Below are 27,534 nucleotides of genomic sequence, written 5' to 3' on the forward strand. Positions count from 1 at the left end.
TAATATATTTTCGTTTCTGATCAGACTTCCCTAATTGCGGGCTGTTCTTAGTCAGGCGTCTCTTTGGCAACGTAATGTTCTAATTTGTTTCGATTTTTTGTTTTCTATTGGCCCATTTTTATCACGTATTTTGCCCCCATACAAAACATGTATTCTCCCCTATTTATTTTCATACTAACTCTCCTGACGGAGGTCCTCAGGTCGAAACGTCGAGAAGTGTTTTTGTCTGTTTTAGGCAGTTGTTATACCACATTTGATGCAAAGTTGTTTGAAGACGCTGCCACGCTGCCCCCTGTTTATATTGCAACTTCAATTTTCGCATATATTGACAGGAATTTCGCAAGACTGTGATTAAAGTTCTAAAGATTGTTGGTACAGCATTGGCTATCATTAACGGCTTTATACAGCCTTTAAGTTCGTTGGTTTATGGAAAGCTGACGGATGATTTAATGATTCCTCCGGGAGATAGCAATAATATGACTCTGGGAAATAACACCTCTAACAATACAATGAACCAGAACTTAACCAATACGAATTTTCTTCCATCAGAGATATCGAAAGAGGTATTTCAGGAAATATTTTTGTTGTTGATACCACACAGAATTATATACCTATTTGTTTGATGTATACATATTCCTTGTAAGGTTATTTATATAAGCGTTCATTTCCATCGTTTCTGTTCTCAGTGTGATAGATTCTTGTGATATTACTAATACTCAGTAACCGTAACCGCGTGGCAATTTTACTGTCCGGAACATTCTAATCTACGCTCACTAGCTATATTGCAAAAAGATTATCTAAAATGTACACTATTTTGGCTTTACTTATAAACCGGATATACCGGATATAAAGAACCATGTAAAAGACAATTTCCCAGTAGCATCACCTTATGAAGTTAATTCGCATAATTCAGACTCTTCTTAAAATATAGCACCCTCTATTATTCCCCATTTTTAACATCCATCTTTTGTATAATTACTCTGTAATATTGAAGACCAAATTAAATTTGCGGGCGACACTGTTTACGGTTTTTGATCGTCATAGTTGCAAATCAATTTTTGGATACAAATGCAACACCATCTAAACTTTCAAACTGCATGCCTAATAGATTAATTACATTGACTCAGTAAATTCTCATTCCTTCATATAGAACAACAAAGGGGAGAATGAAAAAAGCAACGAAGTCTTGAGTAGTCTCAAAATTATCCAAAAAACTCTTGCAACTAGTTCGGAAAATGCAAATCAGTCTAGGATTCCAAGTCGCCTGGTGCTGACTCCGGAAACCGACCCCCTGCATCCACCCGGCTATGGATATCCGGTTTTACCTGGACTAAAACGGTTACAACCTAAGCGACCTAAGAACTCTACAAAAACCGAAACGCGCATAGGACCATCGCCTGCCGACCAAGAAGAAAGAATATCAAAATATGCCATGTATTATTGCTATCTAGCTTTGGCGACATTTGTGTGTTCGTACGGACAAATGTTGTGTTGGAGTATTTCCGAACTTTCATGTTTTCGGGCGAATCAATATGAAAGAGTAAGGCAAGAGGATGATGTGGAGGATGGAAAAGGCGACGGGGACGGTAAAAGGAAAGGGTACGTAGTAACAGAGTGCAACAAAGCAGTGTCAACAGTAAGATAAGTAAAATTAAGGAGAGGGGGGTTGAGCCGCATGGTAATTTCAACTTAATTTGGATTAACCTTGACAGTGTAAACAGGAACCGCGGAGTAACAGGAGGGGGTGTGCTAGAGGGACTTCACACTTTTTCGTCAAGCATTTCATAGGTTAAGCAGTTCTAAACAGCAGCAGTAACCAGAAGACATTTTCCCTAGCACACATTATTAAGATAGTCTGTTGCTTAATCATGCATTGGTTGTGTTGGTATACATTTTAAAAAATAATTTTGTCGCTGTCTGTGATCTTAATAATTTTTGTAAAGTTTTCATGTTTGAACACCAACTATGTCTGGTGAACCATTGTTGAATGATTTTTGGTCTTCTGTATTTCAAAGTGAAGAAGAGCAAGAGGAAGAAGAAGAAGAGGGATTTGGTGCTCGTATAACCGTGATCATTCAAAATGTTGCCAACTTTGCCTCAAGCATGCTTGTCAGTTTCATTCAAAATTGGCAACTGACGTTAATGATGTTAGTCGCGGGTCCAGTCATAGCATCTGTTATGTTTTATATGAATAAGGTAGGAACAATCTCGGAAACAAATTTGAGAACACAGTCCAAACAAAATTATGAAAATTATGAGGTTTCTTAAACATTTTAATTAGTTACAAGGGTCAGTCTCTAATGTATTATTTCTTTCCTTTCGCTTATGATATACAGAAATAAGCAAACAATACGGAACGCATATTTGCTACAAACCACAAAGCCAATTCAGACAATGAACGAATAATATAACCCCTGTGTCTCGATTTTTAGTTGACCCCTACCGAGAAAATATCTTCCTTTATAATAGCTCAAGTCGATTGCATTGGAAAAAGTGAAATTACTTATGCAGAAAGCAAGGGGTGTTGCCAAAGGAGCTTTTTCACAAGTGCAAACTGTAGCAGCGTTTGGTGGGCAGGATTATGAAAAGAAGAAGTGAGTGTACTACTTTTCAAAGAAAAAGATGATGGTTTTTGTGAGCTCAAAAGCCCAGACTGGCCTGCTTAAACGGGTTTGAACAGACAGAGCAGTCCTTTGAATGAATTTTTCCTTTTTCCGGTATCAGGTTTGCAAGTAATTTGCTTGCTGCTGACAAAGCTGCAAAAGTTCGTAGTCTGGTTGATGCTATTCGGGCTGGAATAATGATCGTGATTGCCTTTGTGTTCCTTGGAATTGGCTTTTGGTGAGTGCTTTTAGTATCAGAAGTATATAGCACAATTTTCTCTTTGTCGTTATAGATGAATTGAAAATTAAACAAGAATTTAAGAAATATACAAAATAGAGAATTAGTTGTCAAGTTTCCATAATGGATCTTTAATCATGCACAATTTGTTCTGTGAAATCAATATCAATTTTTATTCTGTCCCAATTAAGGTCATTGTAAGAAGGGATTTCATTTGATTCTAAAATAGATTTCTTTTAAAGGTTCAGCTCAATTCTCATATTAAACGGAACCTTGACACCTGGAGCCTTTATTTCAGTAAGTAAATGCATGGATTCCCTAGCTCTAGTATTCTATATTTGAAAATTTAATTTTTCATAGACTGCGTACGAGCCAGTCATTTGCTAAGTAAACTTGACATGTATGGATATGAGTAGAGTAAGAAAATGAGTATAGTATCGTTACATAATACCAGACATATTACAAATAATAAAAACCTATAATATAGATTTGCATCCAATTGATCGAAAGCAACGTATACTTCCGCTAAGGCAGCACATCAAATTGCATGAAATTAATTTATGATAAATCTTAATTCTATAGATATTCATGGCGATAATTTCATCTGTACTTAAACTTGTTAATGTCGGTGGTGCAGTTGGTGTTGATGAAGGAAAGGATAAGAAAGATGATAAGTCAATGCTCTCATCCGATAATGAGGAGGTAATATATATATGGCGACCATCGACGCTCTAACAAATCGTAAATTTGTGACTATACGTCTATACCGTGATCCTTCAAATATGTAGGCCATCGTCTCATTTTACGCGGTAAATATTTATTTTATCCTTGTAACTTGTAAAGCCGGTTTTCCACTAGCGATATTTTTCGCGCGAAGCGACATTTTACTTTTGTTTCAGAGCTCTCAACTGCAACCATCTGGAACAAATTGCTCAAATACAAAGGAATAAAGTCGCTTCGCGCGAAAAATATCGCTAGTGGAAAACCGGCTTAAGACCACTAAGGTGGATACCTATCGGTGTTCGTAACAGTATTGTTTGTATAGGCTATAATTTTTAGGTGGTAATAAATGTAATCGTTTTGATTTTCATATAAGTTGTTGTATATTCAAATGAATGCAATGCATTTACGGACCCAGTATTCGCAAGCTGAACATGTGTTCAATAAACATGCGAACATACATTATATGATCTTAACTTGTTTTTTTACCAAGGAAAATCAACGTCCCAATGTTATTGGAAGAATTCTAGAACATTTGTCCAGTCCAGAGGAACTTTTCAAATATTATCCAAACAGGCCCGAAGCGGTAGGTCAAAATTGAGTTTACTTGAATTACCGATTATTGCCGAGTTCATGCAGTCGGTGGCTGTGCTTTTTTATTCTTCATGGTTGGTTTTTTCTTACTTTGAAAGATGTTGAAAGGTGGAAATCGTTACAAATGTAATGACGAGTTGATTGTTCAGGTAATTCAAAATGCATTGAATTTGTTTATAACATTATGGATCGAGGACGAGAATCGGACTTTCGAATCCAAGTTAACGGAAATAATGGCGGGTGTATACGTTTTATTAAAATGTATCTAATCAGTCCCTTTGAGCAAGAAACATGAAAAATTTTCTATTGTTATTTTTACATTTAGTTTTGCGGTGGAAAAAACGATCCTGACCGCAATAATATGACTACCTCAGGTTGGTATTTTACTTTTATGCTTGCACGATGAACGCCGGTCTCTACTGATCAATATTTATTTCATTTTTTTATCTCTTAATCAAGTTACTCGGGTTGGTTGCATGGTATATATACGTATACAGCCACATGCCCCCCCCCCCAGACCCCCCTCCCAAAAAAAATTTTTTTGAATTTCTTTGGTGGTGTTACACCTTGCCAAGCTTATTAAGCTTAGGCTATAATTTTTAAGACGATGCAGTGGTAGCCGATAAAAAGTAAATCTTCGATTTTTTAGTTCCCCATGCGCCTGCCGCCCCTGATTTAGACAATACCGTGCCATCGCAGAATAGAAAAAAAGGGTTTTCTATGTGGAATCCTAAAAAACTGAATGAGAAAATGAAAGAAAAATTCCAAAGTAAGGTTAGAGATTTTATCCATACAAATAGATTAATAATATATAGTAAAGGCATGTTCCTGATAAAGAAATATTATTGATAACACTTTAGTTTCCTTTTCTTAAAAACAAAGAAATCAAAGGCCTGTCTATAGCAATGTTTGGCCGACTTATTTAGTAACATCGTATTCAGGATGTATAAAAACGAACTTGACTCGTATAGTTATGTGATATTATACACACAAGCGCGGGATAAAAACAACTTTCAAATTTATTCGTAATTTGAACAATAATGAATACACATTTCATGAGTTTCATCGTCCCTTAAGTCCCCAAATTTAGCTGCCCTTTGGTTTAGGTTTCTCTCCTAGACAGATATGAGCTGTCTAGTATATAGAAAGCCAATCAGATTACACGTTATTATTTTCATTGTTATTTTCCCGCCGTAGTAGGCCGAGTGTATTATTATATTTCAATATACTATTATATATTATACAACTTTATTCCTGGACTTTAAGTAGGTTATTTCTGAATACTTTTTTAGAAAAATAACAAGTATGAAAATGTTGGTCATTCAAAGCAAGGTATGAGCAAGGGCCATGGCTTCTTAGGATACCCAAAAGGTCGAAATTTGGAGAGAAGACTGGGACGGACCCTAACCACAGTCCTCTCTGCAAATTTCAACTTTTTTGGTATCCTAAAGAGATTTTGCCTATAAGATAGCCTATAAGTACCGAAAGCTCCGCATATGGCACTATTTTCTCAATCTTTCATCCTTACAAGCTTCCAATCCAGTATTTGAAAATTTTTAGATACAGTACATTAAGTTTATGCTCAGATTGCTCAGGCAAACGTCTCTGACAAATTTCTTGTAACACTGCATGAAATATATCTCGAAAATTTTTTATGTTTTTTTTGCGGTAAATGGATTTAGTAAAAGATATAATACTAAGTTCCACACAGGACCGTAGCAAGAAGCTTAATTGGGGGGGGGGGTGTATATTCATATATTCGTCTTATTCCCGAATGATTTCTTTTGTACGCTATTCTTCCTACGGTATATAAGCATGAATATATGAACATACCCCCCCCCCATCCCCCCCAATTAAGCTTCTAGCTACGGCCCTGGGTTCACACCAAAGAAAATATGCTGGTGTAACCGTTTTTCAATTAACGTCCAATCCCTTTCGTACTTTGTGGTTTTCGAAGATATATCGTCTGTATCTCTATTTCGACACACTTTGGATTCTCAATACAAATAATAATAAAAATCGTGTTATATACAATACAAATCTTTGGAAGGTTTGTTCATTGGCGGTAAAATGGATCGATTTCGCTGTATCACAGCCACGTCAGTACTCTACCAAAAAATGCGACTAGCTTTGTGTAAAAATTTTATGTAGGAACCAATGTCAAGAGCAAGTTTTCTATTGAGGGAATAAAAGAGCGTGGTAAAAATTGCTTTGAAGGTGCAAAGTCTTTCTTAGAGACTAAAATACTTAGTCAGGTATGTTGTTGTAGTGGGAATGTTTTTTCTTTGTTGCTGTATCTTTGCTGGTAAAAGACAATGGCTGTTCCTTTTGCTTCCTCTCAGGCTCTGGCGTCCCTGAACGCAAAGAGTAATTCCCTAAAAAAAGCAATTCTAGTTTTTTTTTCTGCATGGTTTAAGATCTAAATATTGTTGACTAATGTAGATTTAACAAACAATTGTAAGCAATTACATAATTTCCCTGCATATATAACCGCCATCTTGAATTTTATAGAAAGTGCTGCAAATGCATTTTATTTTTTTAATCGAGAGTTTTTAATGACAATTTTTATTAACTGGTTCCTAAAACTAACGAAGCATGCGAAAACACATAAAATTTATTGGCACTAACTTTATTTATATAGTGAAAAGATATAGGTATGCCACGTTTTGTCGGGGCTATGGCATAATTATTTAAAAAAATTGGAATGCTACATCGCTCGCTGCCGATTATTTTGCGATAATCGCACGGCAGATAAAATATATTGAAAACAACATGTTCAGGTGCTTAGCATGTATCATCATGTATCTCTACAGGTAAAAAAACGAGGCTTGTCACTTGAGGCAGTAAAGCTACAAATACAGCAACTTCCATTGATTATCCTCAGTCTTGTTGGAGCTGTGATGACCGGCATGATAGCACCTGGATTTTCACTCTTACTAAGCGAGATCTTAATAGTAAGCAAGATATACGTTGTTCTCAGTGGGGCATTCTTTTGAAAGGATGAGTGGTCTGCGATGAAAATAGACAAATTTAAGAAATTTTGACGACTACTGAAGAATCTTAATCCTTGCGACCTGGTGAACCTTGCTACTTGCTACCCAAGAATCATATTCTTTCCATTTTCAAGTTATTTCTTAAATTAATTCCGTTTCAGACAGCTGTAATTCCTGTTTATTCTGTATTACCCAACTGAAATGAATGATCATTAATTTTTTTCATAATAAGCATTACATTTCATTGCTTAATGCAGTATAAAAAATATTCGATACCGTTACCTTTTTAAGGTTACAGCTGATCCTAAGCGTCTTAAATCTGAACGTTATAAGTGGGCTTTCAAGTTTGTCGATCTTGGTATTTTCATTGCCATTGGATCTTCAGTGCAGGTAAATTCAGTTATACACTCTTTCACATGTCACCACATGCTTTCGCATGTCACCACAAAATCTATTAAAAAAACGATGCCGTTTTGGTTTTTTGACCTCAAAAAGATAACACAAAGGACAAACGCTCCAATTATATTATGCAATTAATTTTATAGTTACATTACTCACAGCGTGTTTATAGCAATGTCGTATTTCATTTTTTTTCGAAGAAATTCTCTACATCCTTAAGCGAAAGTCGAGTGGAGATGGGCCTGAAAGGGAACGCTTTTAATTCTACGATGGATAAGGTATAGGTTATAGAACTAAACACTTATCATTTCTAGATAGCTTTTTTTTAACAGATGGCACGTGCCTTGCGTATTCTAGAATTAAAAAAACACACGATGCGATAAAGAAAGATTCTCCTGTCCGAAATTCGGCTGGTGCAATTGCGTTATAATATTTTGTCGAGCTAGTTGTCAACTTTCATGAGAATTTCGATGTCCTTTGTTCTCCTATCTTTTGGATTGCACTGATATATAATCAGAGGAAAAACAGGTTAATTTACTAACTAACAAGAATTTTCCTTGAAATACCAGAGTGAAGCGCCGAAGACGTCAAGTGAGGATTTGGAAATATCCGCTGATGAAGAAAAACTGAAATCGAGGAGCGAGGTGTCCAAGACATCCACCGAGCAAGTTTTGGCACCCAAAGAGAAAGAAAATCTGGAAATAAATGTCAAGGTAATGTTCTTATCTATTCACTTTTTATCATTGAGATGCAGTTATTTTAAGAATTATTCGCCGGAAGCCACGTTTTTGTCGCTAAGGCCTGTTTTCGACTTCAACCGTATCATAACGTAACGTGACTTGGCGTAGCCGTATTTCTTCGTTACCGTTGTATTCGACCAGAATTAATGACTTTGAAACAATGAGATACGCTACGTTTCGCTACGATACGGTTGAAGTGGAAAACAGCCTTAAGTCAGTAAGTCTGAAGTAATTAATTGTGTCAAATAAATAGACCATTTCGATAATTACGTCATACCATTATCGCGTTCAACTTAGAGCCACCTTAAATAAGCACGAAATATTTTGACTAAAAATAACTGACCGCCATCTTGGATTATTCAGGTTCCGCCATCTTGGAGCACAAGTGGGGTCATGCAATATTTTTATCTTGACTGCCCATGATGATTATGCCACAAAACTCACTCCAAGATACTTATACGCTTGAATTGAAACTTGAAATAGATCCCATTCATGGACCAAGTTCGCATTCTTGTTTTAATCGCTAGAAGCAATTCTAAAAGTTAACCCCGCATGTAACGTAATCAAAACTGTAGTTTTAATAATCAAAATATAGAAACTAAATTTTCATTGTCCGTACACTTTAAAAACGACAATTTTAACGAAAACGAAAGTGACCTAATTATCTGGAGTAATTATCCTTCCTTTTCGGCAGCAGAAATTCACTCACCAGAATGTTCATATCGAAAATCATTCACTGCGGTTAGTTTTACTCCTTTGAACTCTGAAACCACATGCAGAAACATAATGTCTTTTTCAGGAACTTAGTCAGCCGCAAAAACTATCGAAAGAGCCTGACATGAAAACAAATCTCAAGCGAACATCTCCGAATCCGATATCCGAAGATAGCCAGGTATTGCAAGTTTAACAAATCTCATTTAAAGTTAGCTATTACCATGCGCTAAAGCAATCACCTGGGGCCGGTTGTATCAAGCCCGTTTAGCTTAAACGGTGGATAAGTTCAAAATAGAAAGCAAGTCTATCGTTTTATTCAAGAAGCAAACAAAATGTTTTTACCTTAATACAAAGTTATTGTTTACAACTACAAATTCAGTGCATAATATTCAAGTTGACTCATTCAAGAGAGATGTAAGACTATTATTTAATTTTGATTTATCACCGTTTAAGCTAAACGGGCTTGATACAACCGGTCCCTGGCCAGTATACTGTTTTTGCCCGTTTGTTTAATTCTGTACTTCAATTCAAAAATCAACCCATGTTTATAATCCCGAGCCTAGATTGGAGGGTGGTGGAGTGAGGAGATTAATTTGGACACCCCCTTGCGGTATCCCTATGTATGTTTTACCTTCAGGACTTAAATCTTATTTCATATTTAGGACTTAAACCTTATCGACGAGCCGAGCAGTGCAAAAGCTGAAAGCATGACAACAAAGATGGATAAAAGTTCAATGAAAAACTCGGTAACTCCTTTTTAGATAACTTTCATTTTCATTCTTTATAAAACTTATTATCGTGGTAAGGCGGTAAAGTGTGCTGATTCCGCCGACGAAATTGAACCCTCTCGAAACCCTTTCGTTTAAAAAAAATTGGGAAATGCTACGTAGGGCAATTTACGTGTTTTAACGCCTGTCCTTATTCCCACAGTTACAGCTTTTCGGTTGTCACGTATAGTATGTCTAAGTATAGATGTTAGCAAAATAACCATGCATGTTCAGAAGAATGTAATGATATTCTTTCAACAGACCTCGCTTCGCCGGAATAGATTATTCCTGGCGGGGTTCCAGACCTCTTAAAACTCCGAGACTTTTAATTACCAATTTCTCTGTTAGGATAATTTTGTTCGTGCTCCCCTCTAACAATTTTCTAAAAAAGGCCCTGCGCATGACAATGTAGAGCCTTACATAAACGAACCGAAATATTGTCTTGGGACACCTATGCCTCTCCACCCACTTGATTGATTAAGCACGGCCAGCTTTTTTTCAAAATCCCATTTTATTTTTTTCAGTTTTCCCTATCTAGTCTTACAGCAAACGTGAGTAGTAATATATCGACCTTCATGACGATGTTCATAGCGTTTACAAATGGTTGGAAGATGACGTTGGTCGTTCTTGCCGGTCAGCCAATCATATCATATGCGAAGTCCGTGCAGAATGACGACGACACGACGGACGAGACCAAGGATGAGGAAAGTGACGGGGTAGGCTACATACACGTTTTATCACACCCGAAAGTATGACCCAGCTTGTTGCGCGAGATCGCAACATCTACCGGTCTCTACGTGTTGAATGGACCACTTGCATACTGAGGCGACCATACTGATGATCTATAGGTAACAAAAAGGAAATAAATCATCACAGCTAAAAAGAGCATACTGAAATTAGTGTAATCGCCTATATTTTCCGTACTTTAAAATTATATTTCGCAGCCAAACTGCAATTTTACCAAATTTAGTATGCCGTTTTCGGCCGAAATTAAATTCCTTTTTTGTCGCCTAAATCAAAAGTTGGTCTGTTATGCAAAGGGTCAATTGCGATTATTGTAGTTCCTTGCAACAAACATTAATTCTGTATTGCCGACCTACGAAATTCCATGATATTTATTTTAATGCCGCCGTATCTTTTCTGCCCATCGGTTCTGCTGCTTATGACAATATACACTTAATGTATGCTCCCGAGGGAAATAGTGAGTTTTGTTTTCCCAAGAGTCTGAATGTTTCCCGAGACGAGGTCGAGTGTTTTGTTATATAGGAACAAAAACATTTAAAAAAGAAACCCACTTCACTTTGTTATGACAAGAAGCGGGCAACAATTTTTTACTTGTTTCCCTGGCGGGAAACATTGCATTTATTTAAAGTCATGTGACTACGAATGAACCAATCACATTTAAAATATACAGAACCTATGTAACAACATAATTTAATGACCGTTAAATTTGACAAAATAATCCAAATGTTTTGATTTTTATTTCAACACTATGCCGATAGCGCATCATACTTTAGGAAATATCCCAAGTGTTTTTTTAACGTACACGACGGACTGTTAAAAAAACTACGTGTTTCTTTGGCAGATTATTTCAAAGGTTTGGAAAAAAGTTCGTGGTGTAACGACATCAGCTGCTGGAAAGATTCCTGCAAATAATAATGCGTCAAAGTTCAAAGATGAATGTCTAAAACCTTACAAGTACGTCAAGTAAAGCTTGCTATAGCAAACTGTTATAACAGTTTGACCATAGGTATTTCTTTTCAAGATTAATCACGTGCATTCGGAAATTGGCATTGGCAATTCGAAGTTTTCCAAATTTTTAAAGAGAAAACCTTGTGTTAATCGCTGTCGAGTATTTCACGAAACTCTTTCTAACTTTCCACAATTTGCAAATGACTAACCGCTATGTAAATTTCGAGTTATTGTAATAATTCATTTCTTTAGAAATGGCTGGCTACGCTACTGCCTGAGATCCGATTTCCTTTCCTAAACACTTTATATGCATACCAGTCACCTTATTCCTCCTCGCTTACTGCCCATTCCTTAGTGTTCACACGTGACAATAATTTCAATGCTTTCCTTAGATACGCGGTAAAGATGCTGATTGCAACGGGCCTTGCCTTTGCAATTGCGGAATGTGTGACCTTTCTTGTATATGCAGGAGCTCTAAGATACGGGGGATATCTGGTCCGTGTTGGCGAAATGACGGTGGAAAGTGTTATGACGTAAAACCGATTTTTTTTTCATTTCAGTGCGTTAAAAATTGGGCTGGCTATTCTAATATTAGCTTTGACATGTAGTAATGTAATATTTATATAAATTACCTAGCGGAAACAATTTTTATTTTACATAATTGTTTTGTCTTTCCTTCCATTTCGATAGGCAGCGATTTTTTGCCTTTAACCTGAATAATTATTCTTATTATGCGAGCTCGAAATTGAATTTGAACCAATTTGAATATGTTTTTTCGCAAGCGTTTGTTTGGCGAAAGTCTCGTTCAAACGAATCAGGTTATAGGTAAAGTGGAGATGACTAATCTAAGTAAATTCTGAGTTGCAACTTGCAAGTGTCATGTATGTTTTATAGAAATTATTGTCCATAACGACGTTTTTTAGGGTGCTCATGACCGTGTTGTTTGGAGGAGCGGGGTCATCAAACGCACCAGAAGAAAAGTCTAAAACCAAGAAAGAGTCCCCTGAAACTGAAGAATCAGGAGATGTCAAGGCTGACGGAAATGACAATTTGCCTAAAGAAAAAGTAAACCTGTACGTTGAAAAATTTCTTCCATGTTTTGGATACTTTTTTAATTTGCTTGTACTGCTTATACTGGCCATATGACATAAACCTATCATCTTTATTGCACGTTTAAGGTGACTGTAATAAATGCCCTACGTATAGGTAACATGTAATAAATGCATGATTTGCTGTGAGACTTTCTCACTTTTTACTCATAAAACGAATTCATTTAAAAAATCGATCGAGAGTAGGATGATGTGGACTCTAAGCATTTCTAAAAATATCTGTGTTTTAGAATGACGTAAACGGTGAAATGGAATTTCACGAGGTGGAAATTCATCATCCTGAAAAGAAAAATGTTATTCTAAGTGGATTAAATATTTCGGTCAAGCCATCTGAGACATTGGCTATTGTGGGCACGACAGATTTTAATAGTAACGCCGTCCTTGCACTGGTTGAGAGATTTTATGATCCCAGTTCAGGCTGTGTCGTAAGTAAATTAATTCAAGTCGAGTTCAATGGACAGGTATATTACTGCAAAGTTGAGTGTTCGTGCGCATGCATTCATGTTCACTCAGTGTAAAAGCAATCGTCTTTCGACAATGATCTGGTAATGCACCAGGAAAAGCAAACTAGCTATATCTATCGGGAACAATGACAGAGTTCATAAATTTACAGAGTCCTAACTCAAAATATTTACTTCAAAAAACCACGCGAACCCAAGGAAGAGTCTTTCTGAGAAACTAGGTTCTAAATCAATCTCAATGCCGTGCGGTAATATCGACGCGTAAGGTAAAATTTTCTTGGTTCTGTGTCTCGTATTTTTACCAACCCATATTTTTGCTTTAGACCTTAGATGGCTTAGACATACGTGATATGGACCCGAGATGGTTACGGTCTCAAATAGCATTAGTATCAGAAACCAGCGTGCTCAGTCATCATAGTATCGCCGATAATCTAATGATCGCTGACACTGCAGGATGCTTATCGTACGATTACTTGGAAGATGTTGCTAGAAAAACTCGTCTTCATGAAGACGTTGAGAATTTTCCCAACGTTAGTATATTTCAACTCATTGGTGTTCCTTGCAATCTGATTGGTTAAAAATAGTGTGACTAATTCCCAAATTGCACATTTTTGAGCATCAATCACATCATTTATAAGCCAATAAGATTGAAGCTCTGCAGCACAATAACCAATCAGATTTAGTATTTTAGTGTAACTATTCAATCAAATTACAGAGGAAAATAGCACAAAATTTTATTATTTTGAATTTTTAAATGCCCTGCAAAATTTTTTGACAAAAATAGATGAAAATTACTAACATTTTTACGGTAACAACACCGTTTACGGTTCTTTCAGCCAATAAATCGTTCAAAATTTGTTTACTTTTTTGTATGATTTCAAAATGAATATAATGGAAATTGCACTTCGTGTCGTGCAATTGTAGTGTGAAATCAAACTTGTAATCGATTACATGCAAATCGATTTTGTAATCACGTGTTTGATTTCACACCAAATTGCACTCCACTCAGTGGGATTACCATTATTAATCATTCGGAAAATTATGAAAAAATAAAACTAAACGATCTCGAACAAAATAATTTCCTACACTTATTGGCCTCTAAAACACAGTTTCCTTGTCCGTATTGAAAAATCTTCTAAACCATTTACCATGTGTCAAACCAGATCAAAATACACTGGCAGTCAAAAAGAACTATTTAAATGTTGCTGTTATCGTATGTAACAGGAATCGTGATTCTCTAGTTTATATTTACTCGTATGTATTGTTAGAGGGACAGTTACATTCATTTGAGAGCATTTTAACTTGTTTTGAGCAGTTCTTTTTGACCGCCAGTGTACATGAACCTCGACATTTTGTTACCAGTGAAAAATATCACTGATCTATAATGATGAGTAAAAGAACGGATCGCCATTTTGTTTTTCCAAGCGGGCAACAGATTTTCAATTATTTATTTATGTTTATTTATTATACTGCATGCCCTTGAAATTCGTTTCGAACTTAGATGACAATTCCACACCGCAAGTCGGTCGTTGCAGATTCTTGCCTGGTGCTTACTCTGCTCCGTTTCCTAAACTAACACACAATTAATCAATTTAGTCGTACAATTCACTGGTTGATGACGACATCCTTTTAGACGAGAAAACAAAACAAAAGATTGCTATAACGAGGGCGGTTATTAGAAACCCTCTGATTCTGGTGATTGACGAGTTCTCACAACTCGACGAAGTAAGTGAAAAAAGTTGTTTCAAAATTAAGATGTTAAAAGAATAAATTAGTGATATTATTAGTGAAAAGGAAAATATTGCGTAAAGGTTCTCAAATGCCACACAATAACCAAATGACGTATTAGCCATGCATGAATTGCCTCCAGTTACTTGTATATGAAACCGTAATAGGCTGTATGATGCAATTATCTTGTGACCTGACGTAGTTGACTTGTTGTGTCCGGGAACCCGAGGTACGAGGTTGGAACAATATTTGCCTAGATAGAAAGTGAAATATTTGCAAAAATCTTAAGACATGCCAATGCGGAGGAACTGTAAAGAAAAATAGGCTATTGTCGCGGTCTTTCATTTCAGTTAAATGACTAAAAATGACTGCCATTTAAAGTTTAGCTGCAAAGGATAGTGTTAGCATACAATTATCAACATTTACCTTCATCAAGCAAAATGCCACTCCCCAAAATTATGATTTACCTACTTGTATATCGGAGAAAACATCTATTTAAACCTAAATTGAATGTTAATTACGATACTACATCATCAACTGATTTTATTTTTACGATTAGGAGGTAAAAGAAAGCTTGAAAAATCTTAAATCAGGAAAGACGTGCATAATTTTTGCTCGGCATTTGTCGACAGTCGAAGAAGCCGACAAGGTCGCGATCGTATGTCATGGAAGAGTTCTTGAACAGGGTACACGAGAGGAATTACTGAGAAGAAAAGGACTTTATTATCATTTGATTAATATTAAGTTACAGTCAAACATCGCACCAGCTTTATAGCGCCAAATTATTTTATATATGAACACGGCGAATGGCTGAAGCGTTACCCATGCAAGAGGAAATGACTGCGCAAATAGGACCGGATCTTTTAATCGACTTTATTCAGTTAAAGTCTGTAAACCTGACAACTGTAGGGACCGGTTGTACTAAGGCTGCATGAATAGCGCTACCACCGGATGATGACTTTTTAACCAGAGACAAAGCGCTTGAAAATAATGAAAATTGTAGATATTTAATTGAAGATTTATTACGCATTAAGAGAAACATAAGCTACTTCAAGAGTAGATGGTGTGCAACTATTTTCGTGGGACTTCTAAAGCCGTGTTTACACTTCAGGCCTAGACCTGGTCTGGACTGGACCAAGTCTAGGACAAGTCTAGGTAATATGTGCCACGTTTACACTGCCTTCCTTGTTGATGATATAGCATAGCCAAAGTAATTGATAAAATACTTAGAAGAAAAGGACCCAAAACACGCCAAAAAGTGGTAATGCTATATGAATCCTATAATACAGATCATATTATTAAGTTCAATACTTGTCAGGACTAAGTAAAGCCTGTTCACATTACCAAAATCTTGCCCCAGGACAGGTCCAGGCCACCTTCTGCTGTATACGTTGGTCTGGATTTTGTGGCCTAGAACACACCACCTATAGGAAGGATCCACGTACCAAAACACGGACAATTTTAAGACAGTGAGAGCTTTACTCGCCTGGATAGCGCTCTATATCCGGCCTTCGTAAAACCAGTCCCATATTTCTACTTCCGAAATTTTGTTGAAGACATAGACGTGGCAGTTGCGGAAGTTACCGAGATTTATAGGGGCTGACAACTAGTCACTTAGCATTCATCTGTTGGTTGAGATAAGTCAAACTTAAGGCCGTTATGCCCACAATGAGAAGGATTGTGTTATATAAGCAATATGACTGAGATATATTGTATATGCACGGGCGTTGCACAACTAAACAATGAAACATTGTGGAACACTGAAACATTGTGGAACAATGAACAATGCTTAATTGTTAGACACTTGACACTAGGAAGCGGTGAATAGTGATTAGTCATATTAGTTGCAGTTAGTGTGAGAGGCAACAGCACGAGCCGGAGGCACAGCTTTTAATACATTTCTATAAAACGAAGAAGTTGTTGTTGTGGTTCTAATCTAGTATACGTTATTGGGTTATTCCCCCTTACGGCCCCGACGATTCCGCTGAAAGATACAAAGAATAGGGGTCGTGTAACAATTGCAAACGGGTTTTATCCCAATTTTAAGAGCAGATTTTTAATAACAAAAGTCACGATTACCTAAAATCTTGTTTACGAAAAATTCAATTAAATCCCTTAGATCACCCAAATATAATTCAATAATTTTAATTATACAGGGTGTCTCAAAAAAAAACCCAACCACTTAAATATGCAGAACATTAATACAGCTCTAAAGCGCAATGGATAAGCACCTCTGGGAATTGAAAATGGCTCTTAGTCCTTCATTTAAAATGCTAAAAGTCATTTTAGCTGAACTATGGTGCAAACCCGAACAATATCAATATTCTTGCATATATTCTTGAGACACTCTGTACAGGGTTTCGAAAAAAACGTCCCCTCAAAAGAAGTCGCTCTTTTGTTGTTGATTCGCCTCCTGTAAATAGAATGATAATAATTGAGGTTTGGGTATTCAAATTAAGCGTCTCGCTTTCAATTTTACACATAAATTATGTGGGTTTAGCATAATAGTAAGTCATTTAAATTCTGACAAAAGCTTGATTTCAAATAGGGAGTGCTTTTTTGATACACCCTGTAGACACAAATCCCTAAAGGTATCCATGGAAGCGCGCAATAAGTCTCCTTTGTTTGCGTACCCGACGTTGTCTATTTTATGCATGCCGGTATAATGATGACAGTTAAAATGTACGTGATTGGTCGATCTAACGATCTCTATACGATTTGACACGAACTAGCCAGACCAGATCTGTTTGCAGGCTTGACTGCATGTAAAATCACATTTACATCTCGTTCAGTCGGCATCGTGTCTCTGTATTCGTTTATAATAATATGTCGGGGAATTATAGGAATATAAAGGTAAGTTTAATGTATATTAGTAATATCACTTCTTTCAGTCTTCTGTCAATCAGTGTGCTTACGCTAACGGACGATGCAGTTTCTAATATGACCAGGGAGCAGCGTGCGGTCTTCAAAAAACTTAGCATCAAATGTGCATGGTATAACAACTTCCTAAAGTATAATTATAAGAACCACACAACTTTCGTGACCTTGCATGCATGTTATCGCAAAGTAAACACGTTTTGATTTTTAAAAGCTAGAAATATTAGATATATTCATCCCCGGGTCTAAAAAAAGGCTGATTACCTTACTTGAATTGATTACCTTGCGGGTTATCCTATCGGTTGTGCCAAAATCACAATCTCTCCAACGCAATGCAATATGATAAGAGCATATCGCTTCGACGAAAACCTCAAGAATGCTTTTTGATTTTACACACACTATCAGCACTCCTATAAAATATTTCTCCTATTTCACTGTTGGCGTTGGAATGTCGTAGCTTCTTTCATGATGGATTCACCAGTGCTTAAATTTAAAACGATCTAAACCATCCATGGCAATGGTCGCCCAAAAGACGCCCATGCCTAATACGGTATTTAAATGTTATTTAAGGGAGCTCCATTAGGGATAAAGTGAATTACCTTTTATTTTGAAAACACTATACATTTGAATATTGCTGTAATTCAATATTGGAAAGCACCGTGCAGCATTAAAATTTATATTATCAATAAGCACTACAAAATAAATAATTATTAATGTTCTTTCATCACACGAATAGTATTTAAAGCAAATAAAAGCAAAAGCATACATACAGTATATATGGCACACGAAGAATTAAGCTATAGCAACTTTAGTGTATCTAAATTCATTTCTAAATTTAATCTCGCACGGCCATTGTTGAGGTACGAAAACATTGTTATCCATCCATGCACTGATATAGCCTTTTGTCGGAGTAGCTTACCTCGATTATGGCGCGCACAAGTTTGACACAATGATAATCATTTTAAATTATTTAAGAAATACAGTATTTAATAATATATAATTATTATTTATAAATAGTTACCATAAAAGTACTTTACTGTGCTACCACGCCACCCGATATCTGCCCTTTCAAACAAATCCTTAAGGCCCTTCTCAAAACACAAAAAAACTAGATATACGACATTAATATCAGTTTTTGGTCAAAAATAAATCTTATCCACAAACTGAACAAATCTGCACCTCAATCCGGATATCTTCTTTGAAACCTTGTTCAATATCGTCTAACAATTTATCAAACTTCTCACATTTCAAATCTATTTCGTCAGTTATTGTGTTGGTACCAATCAACTTTACTTCCTCCGGTTGTCTAGGGGCACTTTCCTCTACGTCCTTCCTTTGTCGATCGTTGGGATTTTTTCTAGATAAGAACAGTGAACAAATTGTACTGTATGTATTTAAACATCAGCAATAATAATCTGTTGATAGCTTCAAGATTTAACTATAAACAAATATTTGTTTCCATTGCTTAACAAATGCAACTTAAAAATTTATTCATTTTGATTGCTAAATTTATAAGCAACTTTAAAAGATTTTCAGTTTGTCCATCCAAAAGAAGACAGCAAAAACATTCCAGCTTGTTTCGTGCTGCAGTAGAATTAAAATGTTCAGATACTGCAGTTGCCGAATGGGCAGGAACTGAGGTAAATTAGCACTAATTATATTAAGCCCAGTAAAAACTTTATAAAAAGCCTTTCTCGTACAGAGATGGATAATATATATAATCACAAGCAGTTTTTAATTGACCATTGAAAAAATTCTGCACAAACAGTTTAGCAGACTGTGAAAGAAATGCCTAATTTTGCCCTATATACATTTGCAGTATGGTGTAATGCAAAATATATTTTGTGATATACGATTGCGTGAGATGTCTTTTTAATACCCATTGTCGATATGCAGATATAACCTTTGTTGTCCTACTTGCAGAATTGTTACTCTGCATAAGTTCTCTCTTCAGAATATATACATGCAGATTTCACTGACCTCAAGCTTCCCTTACTGAAATAAAATTGTTTACATGTCGCCTAGCTCCAAAGTTGAGTTTACCTTTTCATTATTTCAACGACTTTAGCCACCACGTAATTAACTAGGTCATACTCATTTTCCCGCTCACAGGTTTCAATTTTTACTTCGGCGAGGGAATCATTGATAATTGCGATAAAAATGTTCATTAACACGACCACAAAAAAAGCAACGAAAGCGAAGAAATAGAACGCTCCAAGGACGGGGCTAACGGATGTTAGCGCTTCGAAATCAAAGTCGCCCAACGACATGCTAAATTGAGTAACCATTGTTCGTACGAATGTGCTGTAATCTTCAAGCTCCGCACCGAATACGCTGAACGCAAGCATACCAAACGCTGTGAAACCGAATGTAAAAGGGATGAGGTAATTTAATATTGGCTTAGTGATGCGGGAAAACGTTGCGCCGAGGGAAAGGAAGTTCCTATTAAACCTCAGAAGGCGCAGGAATCGTAGAATATAGAGAAACACCAGGATACCAAAGATGGACGACATGGCTGCATCTGCCTGGCTTGCGAACTGAAAACCGACGTAATCGTTAGGATTTTCGCGGAGTTGTAGTAAATTTCGATCCACCTCGTACAAACGTGCCAGGAATATAAGTACCAAAGCAAATTCCGAGATTATAAGAATCGTTTCGACCCAGTTCCAAAAACCCTTGAAATAGGCCCATCTTTGCTTATAGAAGAGCTTTCCTTCTCTGTATAGAAAGTACAGCATAAAGAATATGACCAATATGTGAGCAAAGATTTGACCTACATTAAGATGAAGGTAAAATCGCGCACTCTGAATCTGAACCTTGGTTACAACGCCTGAGGAGGACGGGAATTCGATAAAAAGCGATATCACGCTAAACAATTTGTATTTGCGTTGTAAACCGTGAATTCCACGAAAACGGCTCGCGTTTGCCTCGTGATCCAGTTATTTGAATGCAAGTCAGCAACAACAGTGTATGCGGTCATTTGGTCATAACCAAGATTAGCTGCATAACCACCCCCGCCATAGACGGCAATTTCTCCCCAGTATGGAAAACCTCGCAGCTCCAGCATTGATTGATAGTGCCATCTCTCAAGGCAAGACAAAATTTGCTCGTCTTCCATGAGAGCGTTAGTTTGAACGACGTACGTCTTCGGCCTTTCGCTAGACAAGAGTCGATTCTTCCTTCTTCGATTTCGGCCACTTTGAATTGGATCAATCGCTCTTTTACGGCGGTTAACACCCTCCTCATTTTCCAGTTCTTCTTTTCCCTCCACCATTTTCAACCAGTCTTCTTCGCTCTCAGGGCCCGGAGTTCTTCGACGTTTTCTGTTGGAAAAATCATGTAGCGGCTCCCAACTCGGCTCATATTCTTCTTCGTCTTCGTTTATCACAGAGTACGCAGAGTTGCAGACAGGAATGGTATCTTTGAAATAGCTGGAAACTTTACATGAACCTAGTGAACACGAAAGTGGAATTAAGATTTAAATATGTTTTTAGTTAGAGAATTTGACCGTAGTAAATTCGACCGTAGCGGACAACAAATTCCTTGTGGAAACACATCTTACGTTCGCACCGAATACAAGAGAAACGATTACGAAATTAATTATAGACTTTCTGTAATCAGGGGCAAAATACTGCAATTTCATTGGTTAAGAGGAGTGCGATTAATCATTATAATCGCACCCTTTCATGAGCTTCTATTGTGTTTTAGTACTTTTCTTAAAACAAATTGATTACAGAAAGCATTTAATTAATAAGTAATAGAACGAATTAAGTCGTGCAATCAATGGTAAAATCATACTCGTGATTAACAAATCGTGATTATAACAAATCGTAATTAACAAACTCGTACGATTTTCCCATTAATAGCACTTCTATATATTCGCTCTCGCACTCCTATTAATTACCTGACCATTATTAATAATTTACTGTTTAATAAACATTGGGCTTTTTTCTCGAAAATACATCCAACAAAGTCAAGTCTGATAATACATCCAAAGTCAAGTCTAATAATACTTTTTATAAAAGTCGGTTGGAGTCGAACCAGATTATAGCCGGGGAAAAGGAAAATAGCAAGCACCAACCTTCTTTCACGCGAAGTAACCTCAGACGCGGAACACCGACAGATAATTCTCAATGTTTGCGAGATAACCTTTTTCAATTATCTTTCCGTTGTACCATTCCGTTGAGTACAATCCGGGGATAAGAGTCTCGCGAGCCCACATCCAAAAAGCATCACCATCAACGATCTACACATCATGTAAAATTTTTTTAAGTACATTTGAGATCACCGATAAATAATTAATATTTTTAATATTGTTGTTAACCGCCATAAATAACTGATTCTGGCCTTTTCCACGAGTAGAATGGACTCAATTGGGCATGCGCAATGAAAGTTTGAACTATTAATTACGCAGTAAAGAAACAGTCGTGTTTTGTTATGCAGGATGGCGGTGAGCTATATATATAGACGTTTGCTGCGATGGACAAAATATTGAAATATACACATTATGTAGAGAGGGTTGCTAAAATCGTGTTTAAATCCTCTAGATCTTCCAAAATTGTCGCAAAACGTTTAGCTCCCCCCTCCGTTTCCGACGGGTCTATTGTGATTTGACGTTTGGACTTTCTTCTTAATCTCTGTCTCTCAATGTTCAAGTAAAAAATATTTTTTTAAGAACTATAAATATTAAGATATAGAAGCTATAAGATGCATTTAACCTTTCTTACCCAGCTAAATGGGATTGAAAATGAATCAACGTCGACAAATGTTTGTGACAATGTCTTGGTCAGTAAATATGTATTCGGATCCCTGTGGTATTGAGCCACGTCCAATAAGCAAATCAAAAAAAGGAAGAACACAATAATTTCTTTCAAAGCTGAATTCATCTTCAGCTCTTTAACCCGTTTCGTTCTCGCTCTCTTCAGTCTGGCTGAACCAGGAGGCCTATGAAAAACCAAGAGGTTTTTAGAGGTCGGAATTGGCTATTTCCCTGTAATCATTCTAAATTTAAAACTAGGGATATCCATCAAACATTTGTGAAAAATATCGTTGTGAAAATTTCGCACATTTTGTATAATTAGTATTGCAAACGAAAAAGCGTTATCACTTCTCGAGAACTGCATTTTGCAACGAAACATTTCGATTTTTACTGAATTTTGGATGCTTAATCCCGCTGTACGTCTCAGAACCGATCAATTTTCCTAGTTAAGCATTTAATTCAATAGACAAATGGTCTTTTTGGTACAATTATATTGTGCTTTTCACACACGGTTTTAGCATCTTTACCTTAAATATTTTTTCGATTTTTCCTCATTGGGCATCATATCCTCAGAAACCGGAGATTGTATTTCAGTTCGCTCTTCAAAAGTATTATCCTCTGCAAGCGTGACAGTATAGGACTCGCTCTTCGTATGAGCTGGTTTGCGAATGAATGTAGCCAAAACAAGGGAAAGTAGGACCGCTTTGAATGGTTGCAACAACAGGACCGAAGAGATGAATGATGTTACCATGGCAATTACCCACTCTGTAGACGTTTCCTTCCCCCATTGAATACTGCGAAGTGTTATTAAAACAAGATGTTTAGTTTAAAAGTTCACTTGCAATGTTATTGTTATTAGTTAATGACATTTAAAAACTGAATTCAAACAATGACATTTAGCCTTTCATCCGGGCCTTGCATCACACGCATGCATTAAAAAATCTAAATGGAAATGCAATAAAAAGCCTAAACTTAAAGAAGGGTTACAGTCGGTTCTGCTCATAACAATGGGTAGTCTACTTATTTGAAAATTGCTCATATTTCCCATGTTGCGCATATATCTCTGAACATTAACTCTCTCTCTCATATTCATTTAGAAGTATAGCGAAAGTGTAATTCGTCATTTGCATTGCCACTGGTTTAAATATGTCGACCTGACAATTTGTCAGGAAGTTTATATATAATAGGAACAAAAGTGGCCCATGCAATATTAGATACTTGTGGTATTCCACATGTAAAAGTTCTTGCTTCTGACATTATACTACCTTGCTTATTTGAATTCTGGACTAGCACTAGAACCAGGGAAATGTGACATATTATTCCATGATAATGCGTTTTTTAAATTTTTTTTAATCAGCGCAGTCAAAAACCTTCTTGAGATAAAAATATCATTCCGCGTTTAATAGACATTCATCCATATTCTTAGGTTTGGTGAGGGCCAGTGGGTTTGTAATGTTGACTAAGGATGTTTGTGTAGAGTTTTTCCTAAATCCTGCTTGTTATTCCACTTGTATTTGATCAGTTTCAAGATAATTCTAAATGGACACCTAGTTACGCACTTTGGGTCATAATAATTGCCGTTAGTTATTTCGGCAGCATTTGCAAGCTTTGAAGTGGCTGCTTGAAATAATTTATATTTAAAAAGTAATAAAGCAATTCCAGAATGTCCTAAAGTAACATGCTCAGTAACAGCAAGAAACATCCGCATAGGTAATTCTTCTTTCCTAGCGAAAGAAGCGATAAAAGTTTCAAACACTCAGAAAGATACCCCATGCACTAACCTGTAAAGAATTGTAAAGAAAATCGACGCGGTAGATACGACGAAACAAATAGCATAAGCAATATAGATGCACCAGTGTGGAAGCTTCCCCTTTGACGGTTCCTGGATCGAATCTTCAATCTTCACTCCATTTGGATTTTCCGTGTCGTCCTCATCAGAGTTGTTCTTCTTTTTCTTCGAACAGATATTGCGGAAAATCGACACGAGCAAAATGTTTATCGGAATAATAATCACGCTGCTCTGCAGGCCGATCACAAACGGCTGTAAATTGATAACTTGCGTGCCGATATGGATTGAGTATGGACTCGAACCCCGGCCTCCCGTGTCGTAGAACATTGCGCTGGTGATCATCGTACTGCACAACAGGGAAAGAGCGCACGAAAGACGCTGGACGCGTGTGAATTTGCTGGTTGGAGGTCTGGTGAAAATGGACAACCATATATGGCCATCTGATAAACCTTTGACGGCACGGACCGAAAACAGGTGACCGAAGTTTGTCATCTCTTTTTCGTTTGCCACGGGAAGGACCCGACATACTTTACCATCTTCAGATTCCACAGCTAACCAGTTTTCACAAAGGAACGACCATGTTTTCTCAGTTTGTAGATCTCTTACAATCATGCGACTTAAGTACCAAGACGGTGATGATTCTAAGTTAAGAATAAAGTATCAACTTGACGTAAAGTGTGTTTAATTGATATTTTAAACAAGTGGGGATTGAACAGCCTATAAAATAATGAAATATATATATAAATGTTAGTCTGTTAACCGTGGAATAGAAAAGCTATCTGAAGGCATTCTATCATAAAGCATATTGAACAAATTAGGCGCGTAGGTAGTTGGCGAGTCAGCAGGGGCGTAGGAACCATATTTAAGTTGGAGGGGCCATTAACGTCTGGGGCACTTGCTTGATGAAAAGGGCATTTGACATTGGCACGCCTTTATTATTGAAAAAAGTTGAATTATATTACATTGTTGCGTAGACGTTTCCACAAAGAAAAAGGGCACTTTACCTCAGCAAAAGGGCACTTTTTCTGTGATTTTTAAAGTTGGGGGGGCCTTGGCCCCCTTGGCCCCCCCGGTTCCTACGCCCCTGCGAGTAAGTGGGTATAGGTCACTATAGGTAGTTTAATAGGTAGGTTATGAAATATATGGTCGTTGCTATTTACCAGGGCATCCTCAAGAGAATGCAAATGTGTTAAAGGAATGTATTAAAGGAATGTTTTTAGCTTGTTGATTGCGCGTATATAGATCTGATCTGATTAGATTCTGCAACTAAACCATTTTGAAGACTGAAGTACTAAATTTTCAATTAACATTTTCTCGCAAAATAATACACAACCTGTCGGTGTTTTGTCAATTTTTCTTTCAATTTGTTTTTGAAGTGTTTTGTCAATTTTAGGCAGTTGTTATACCACATTTGATGCTAATACTGAACAATTATATAATACCTTTAAACCTGCAAGCGACGAGCTCTTTTTTTTAAGGAAGCTATATCTCCGAAATTCGCTGAAGATAGCTGTAAGTTATACGTGCTAACAAATTACAGTTGTGTCTATTGTTTTGGGTCTTAATAAATTTAATATAGTAGGGCATCTGGAATCATGTTTTGTATAAGCATTAATTTTTTATTATTATTACCTGAATTATCATGCCATATTTGGACGAAGCTAAGATCACCAATACCCTGAGGGTATGAAACAACAAACATGTTCTCTTGTTGACGCTCAAAGCAAGGTCTGTGGCAATCGTACAGCCTTGCTGGAATAGTTTCACCTAGATCTCCAGACATTTTAAAAACAACTTTTGCTGTTGTCCCAGAATTTGGTCGGCTACCTGTGTACGTGGTTATGAGGTAATGATAAGATCCTCTCGGTTCCGGCAAAATCGTAGGACCAACCTGCCAATTTTAATTGAATAAAATGAAGCTTAATAAATTCACAAGCAATGGACCACTTGCATAATACACCAACTTTGGACTTACTTCCGCAAAGGGCATACTAAACTTATTTAATTTGGCTGAGAAGATATAGCATTATATATATAATATAGGGCCTAATTCCTGCAAGTGCTTTATGAAAATCAGATTCACGAAAAATTATTGACAAAAGATAACTAGTCATAAATATTCACATTATCTTTCACGGGTTCTACTACAAGCTTCGTATATCGGGTTTCATCTTTCGAAATAAATTTCCTTAACCCGGGAGGTAATTACAATTACTCATCAAATAAAGAGGCACGTCACCGTCGTCACGGTCGAGTATGAGTAAAGAATCAAAACCCGTTTTACCGAATACGTATATCTGAACAGTAGCTATTTTCATTCACTAATTTTTCATGGTACTATTTCCAAAAATCTACTGATCTACACGGTCACACCAGGCCAGGACTAGGCACTTGCAATTTTCGCGCGAGGATATCGCTTGCCTTTTATAAAAATTATTGTCGTGCATGCATGTGTAAGCCGCACTCGATATAACTCGTGCATGGCTAACGATTAAGAACCTACTCACCATCAACGCGTCTTTCTTATCTGCTCGTCTCCCCCAGACAACCCCGATAATATATATGCCCAGAATGGTCGATATTAGCGCCAGAACCGCTACATTGTTGGCAAGGCTGCTAAAGTTGCTGAAGACTGAATCAAATTCGATTGTGTTTGGAGCAACAAGAAATTCACTTCCAAAAGATGTCAGATGATTACATTTACACATAGTTTTCTCTCGGCTAGTACCCAGAACTACCTGCCATCAAGGAAAATAACACATTGGTCAATGATTGGCATTTTTAATGCTGGTTTAACCCGTGAATAATGCACTAGTGTTAACTCGTTTGATTTTTACCCTGGAGTATCTTATGACCATTGCAAACGCATCAAAACAGAATGAAGGAATAGGTAATTCCAGTTCTGAGTTATCACTACATAGTATCTCATTTCAATAATAAAGGATTCATAACAGACGGAAGAAATCAGTACAGAAAATGGCTGCTATAGACAATATTTATCCACAGGCATGCAGACAGGAGAGAATTCAAGTTTAACCGGATTTGAATATTGGTAAAAGCCAATGCAAGCTTGTGAAATGGACAACTTTTGTTTTTGCATGACTAGCTATATTTTAATAAATTCATTGTTTATTTTTCGGGAACTTTGTTTATCTGATACAATGAAGAAATCATTTCATACGTAGAGAATGTATTTAATCAACTAATTTCTATAATATTATATTATGTTGTAATATGCCAAAATGCATGTGTGAAGTTTTACACGGCAATCATGCATTGCTTTATTCATTCGGTGGTAATTAGGAATAGACGACACTTCATTAACAAAATCAGTGTCTCCTTTTTTTTTTC

General features: G+C 36.7%; 1 protein-coding gene and 1 pseudogene across 1 annotated transcript; one reads left to right on the forward strand and one right to left on the reverse strand.

The window, feature by feature from the left end:
- Positions 1–341: 341 nt before the first annotated feature.
- LOC114543195 (multidrug resistance protein 1-like) lies at positions 342–15,590 on the forward strand. Its single transcript, XM_028562286.1, has 27 exons — positions 342–563; positions 1,151–1,599; positions 2,016–2,196; positions 2,470–2,594; positions 2,725–2,841; positions 3,084–3,138; positions 3,424–3,543; positions 4,055–4,147; positions 4,254–4,304; positions 4,481–4,529; positions 4,805–4,929; positions 5,448–5,487; positions 6,307–6,410; positions 6,969–7,109; positions 7,440–7,538; positions 7,748–7,825; positions 8,117–8,260; positions 9,087–9,179; positions 9,664–9,747; positions 10,293–10,484; positions 11,354–11,466; positions 11,853–11,993; positions 12,384–12,525; positions 12,800–12,994; positions 13,354–13,560; positions 14,627–14,755; positions 15,318–15,590. Exons 1-27 carry the CDS (start codon positions 450–452, stop codon positions 15,531–15,533), a joined length of 3,597 nt encoding a protein of 1,198 aa, XP_028418087.1. The 5' UTR covers positions 342–449; the 3' UTR covers positions 15,534–15,590.
- Positions 15,591–18,787: 3,197 nt separating this feature from the next.
- LOC114543197 lies at positions 18,788–26,917 on the reverse strand (annotated as a pseudogene).
- Between the last annotated feature and the right edge of the window lie 617 nt (positions 26,918–27,534).

The sequence above is a fragment of the Dendronephthya gigantea genome, unplaced genomic scaffold (assembly GCF_004324835.1).
Source record: "Dendronephthya gigantea isolate DGI-Jeju-01 unplaced genomic scaffold, DenGig_1.0 000416F, whole genome shotgun sequence".
NCBI lineage: Eukaryota > Metazoa > Cnidaria > Anthozoa > Malacalcyonacea > Nephtheidae > Dendronephthya > Dendronephthya gigantea.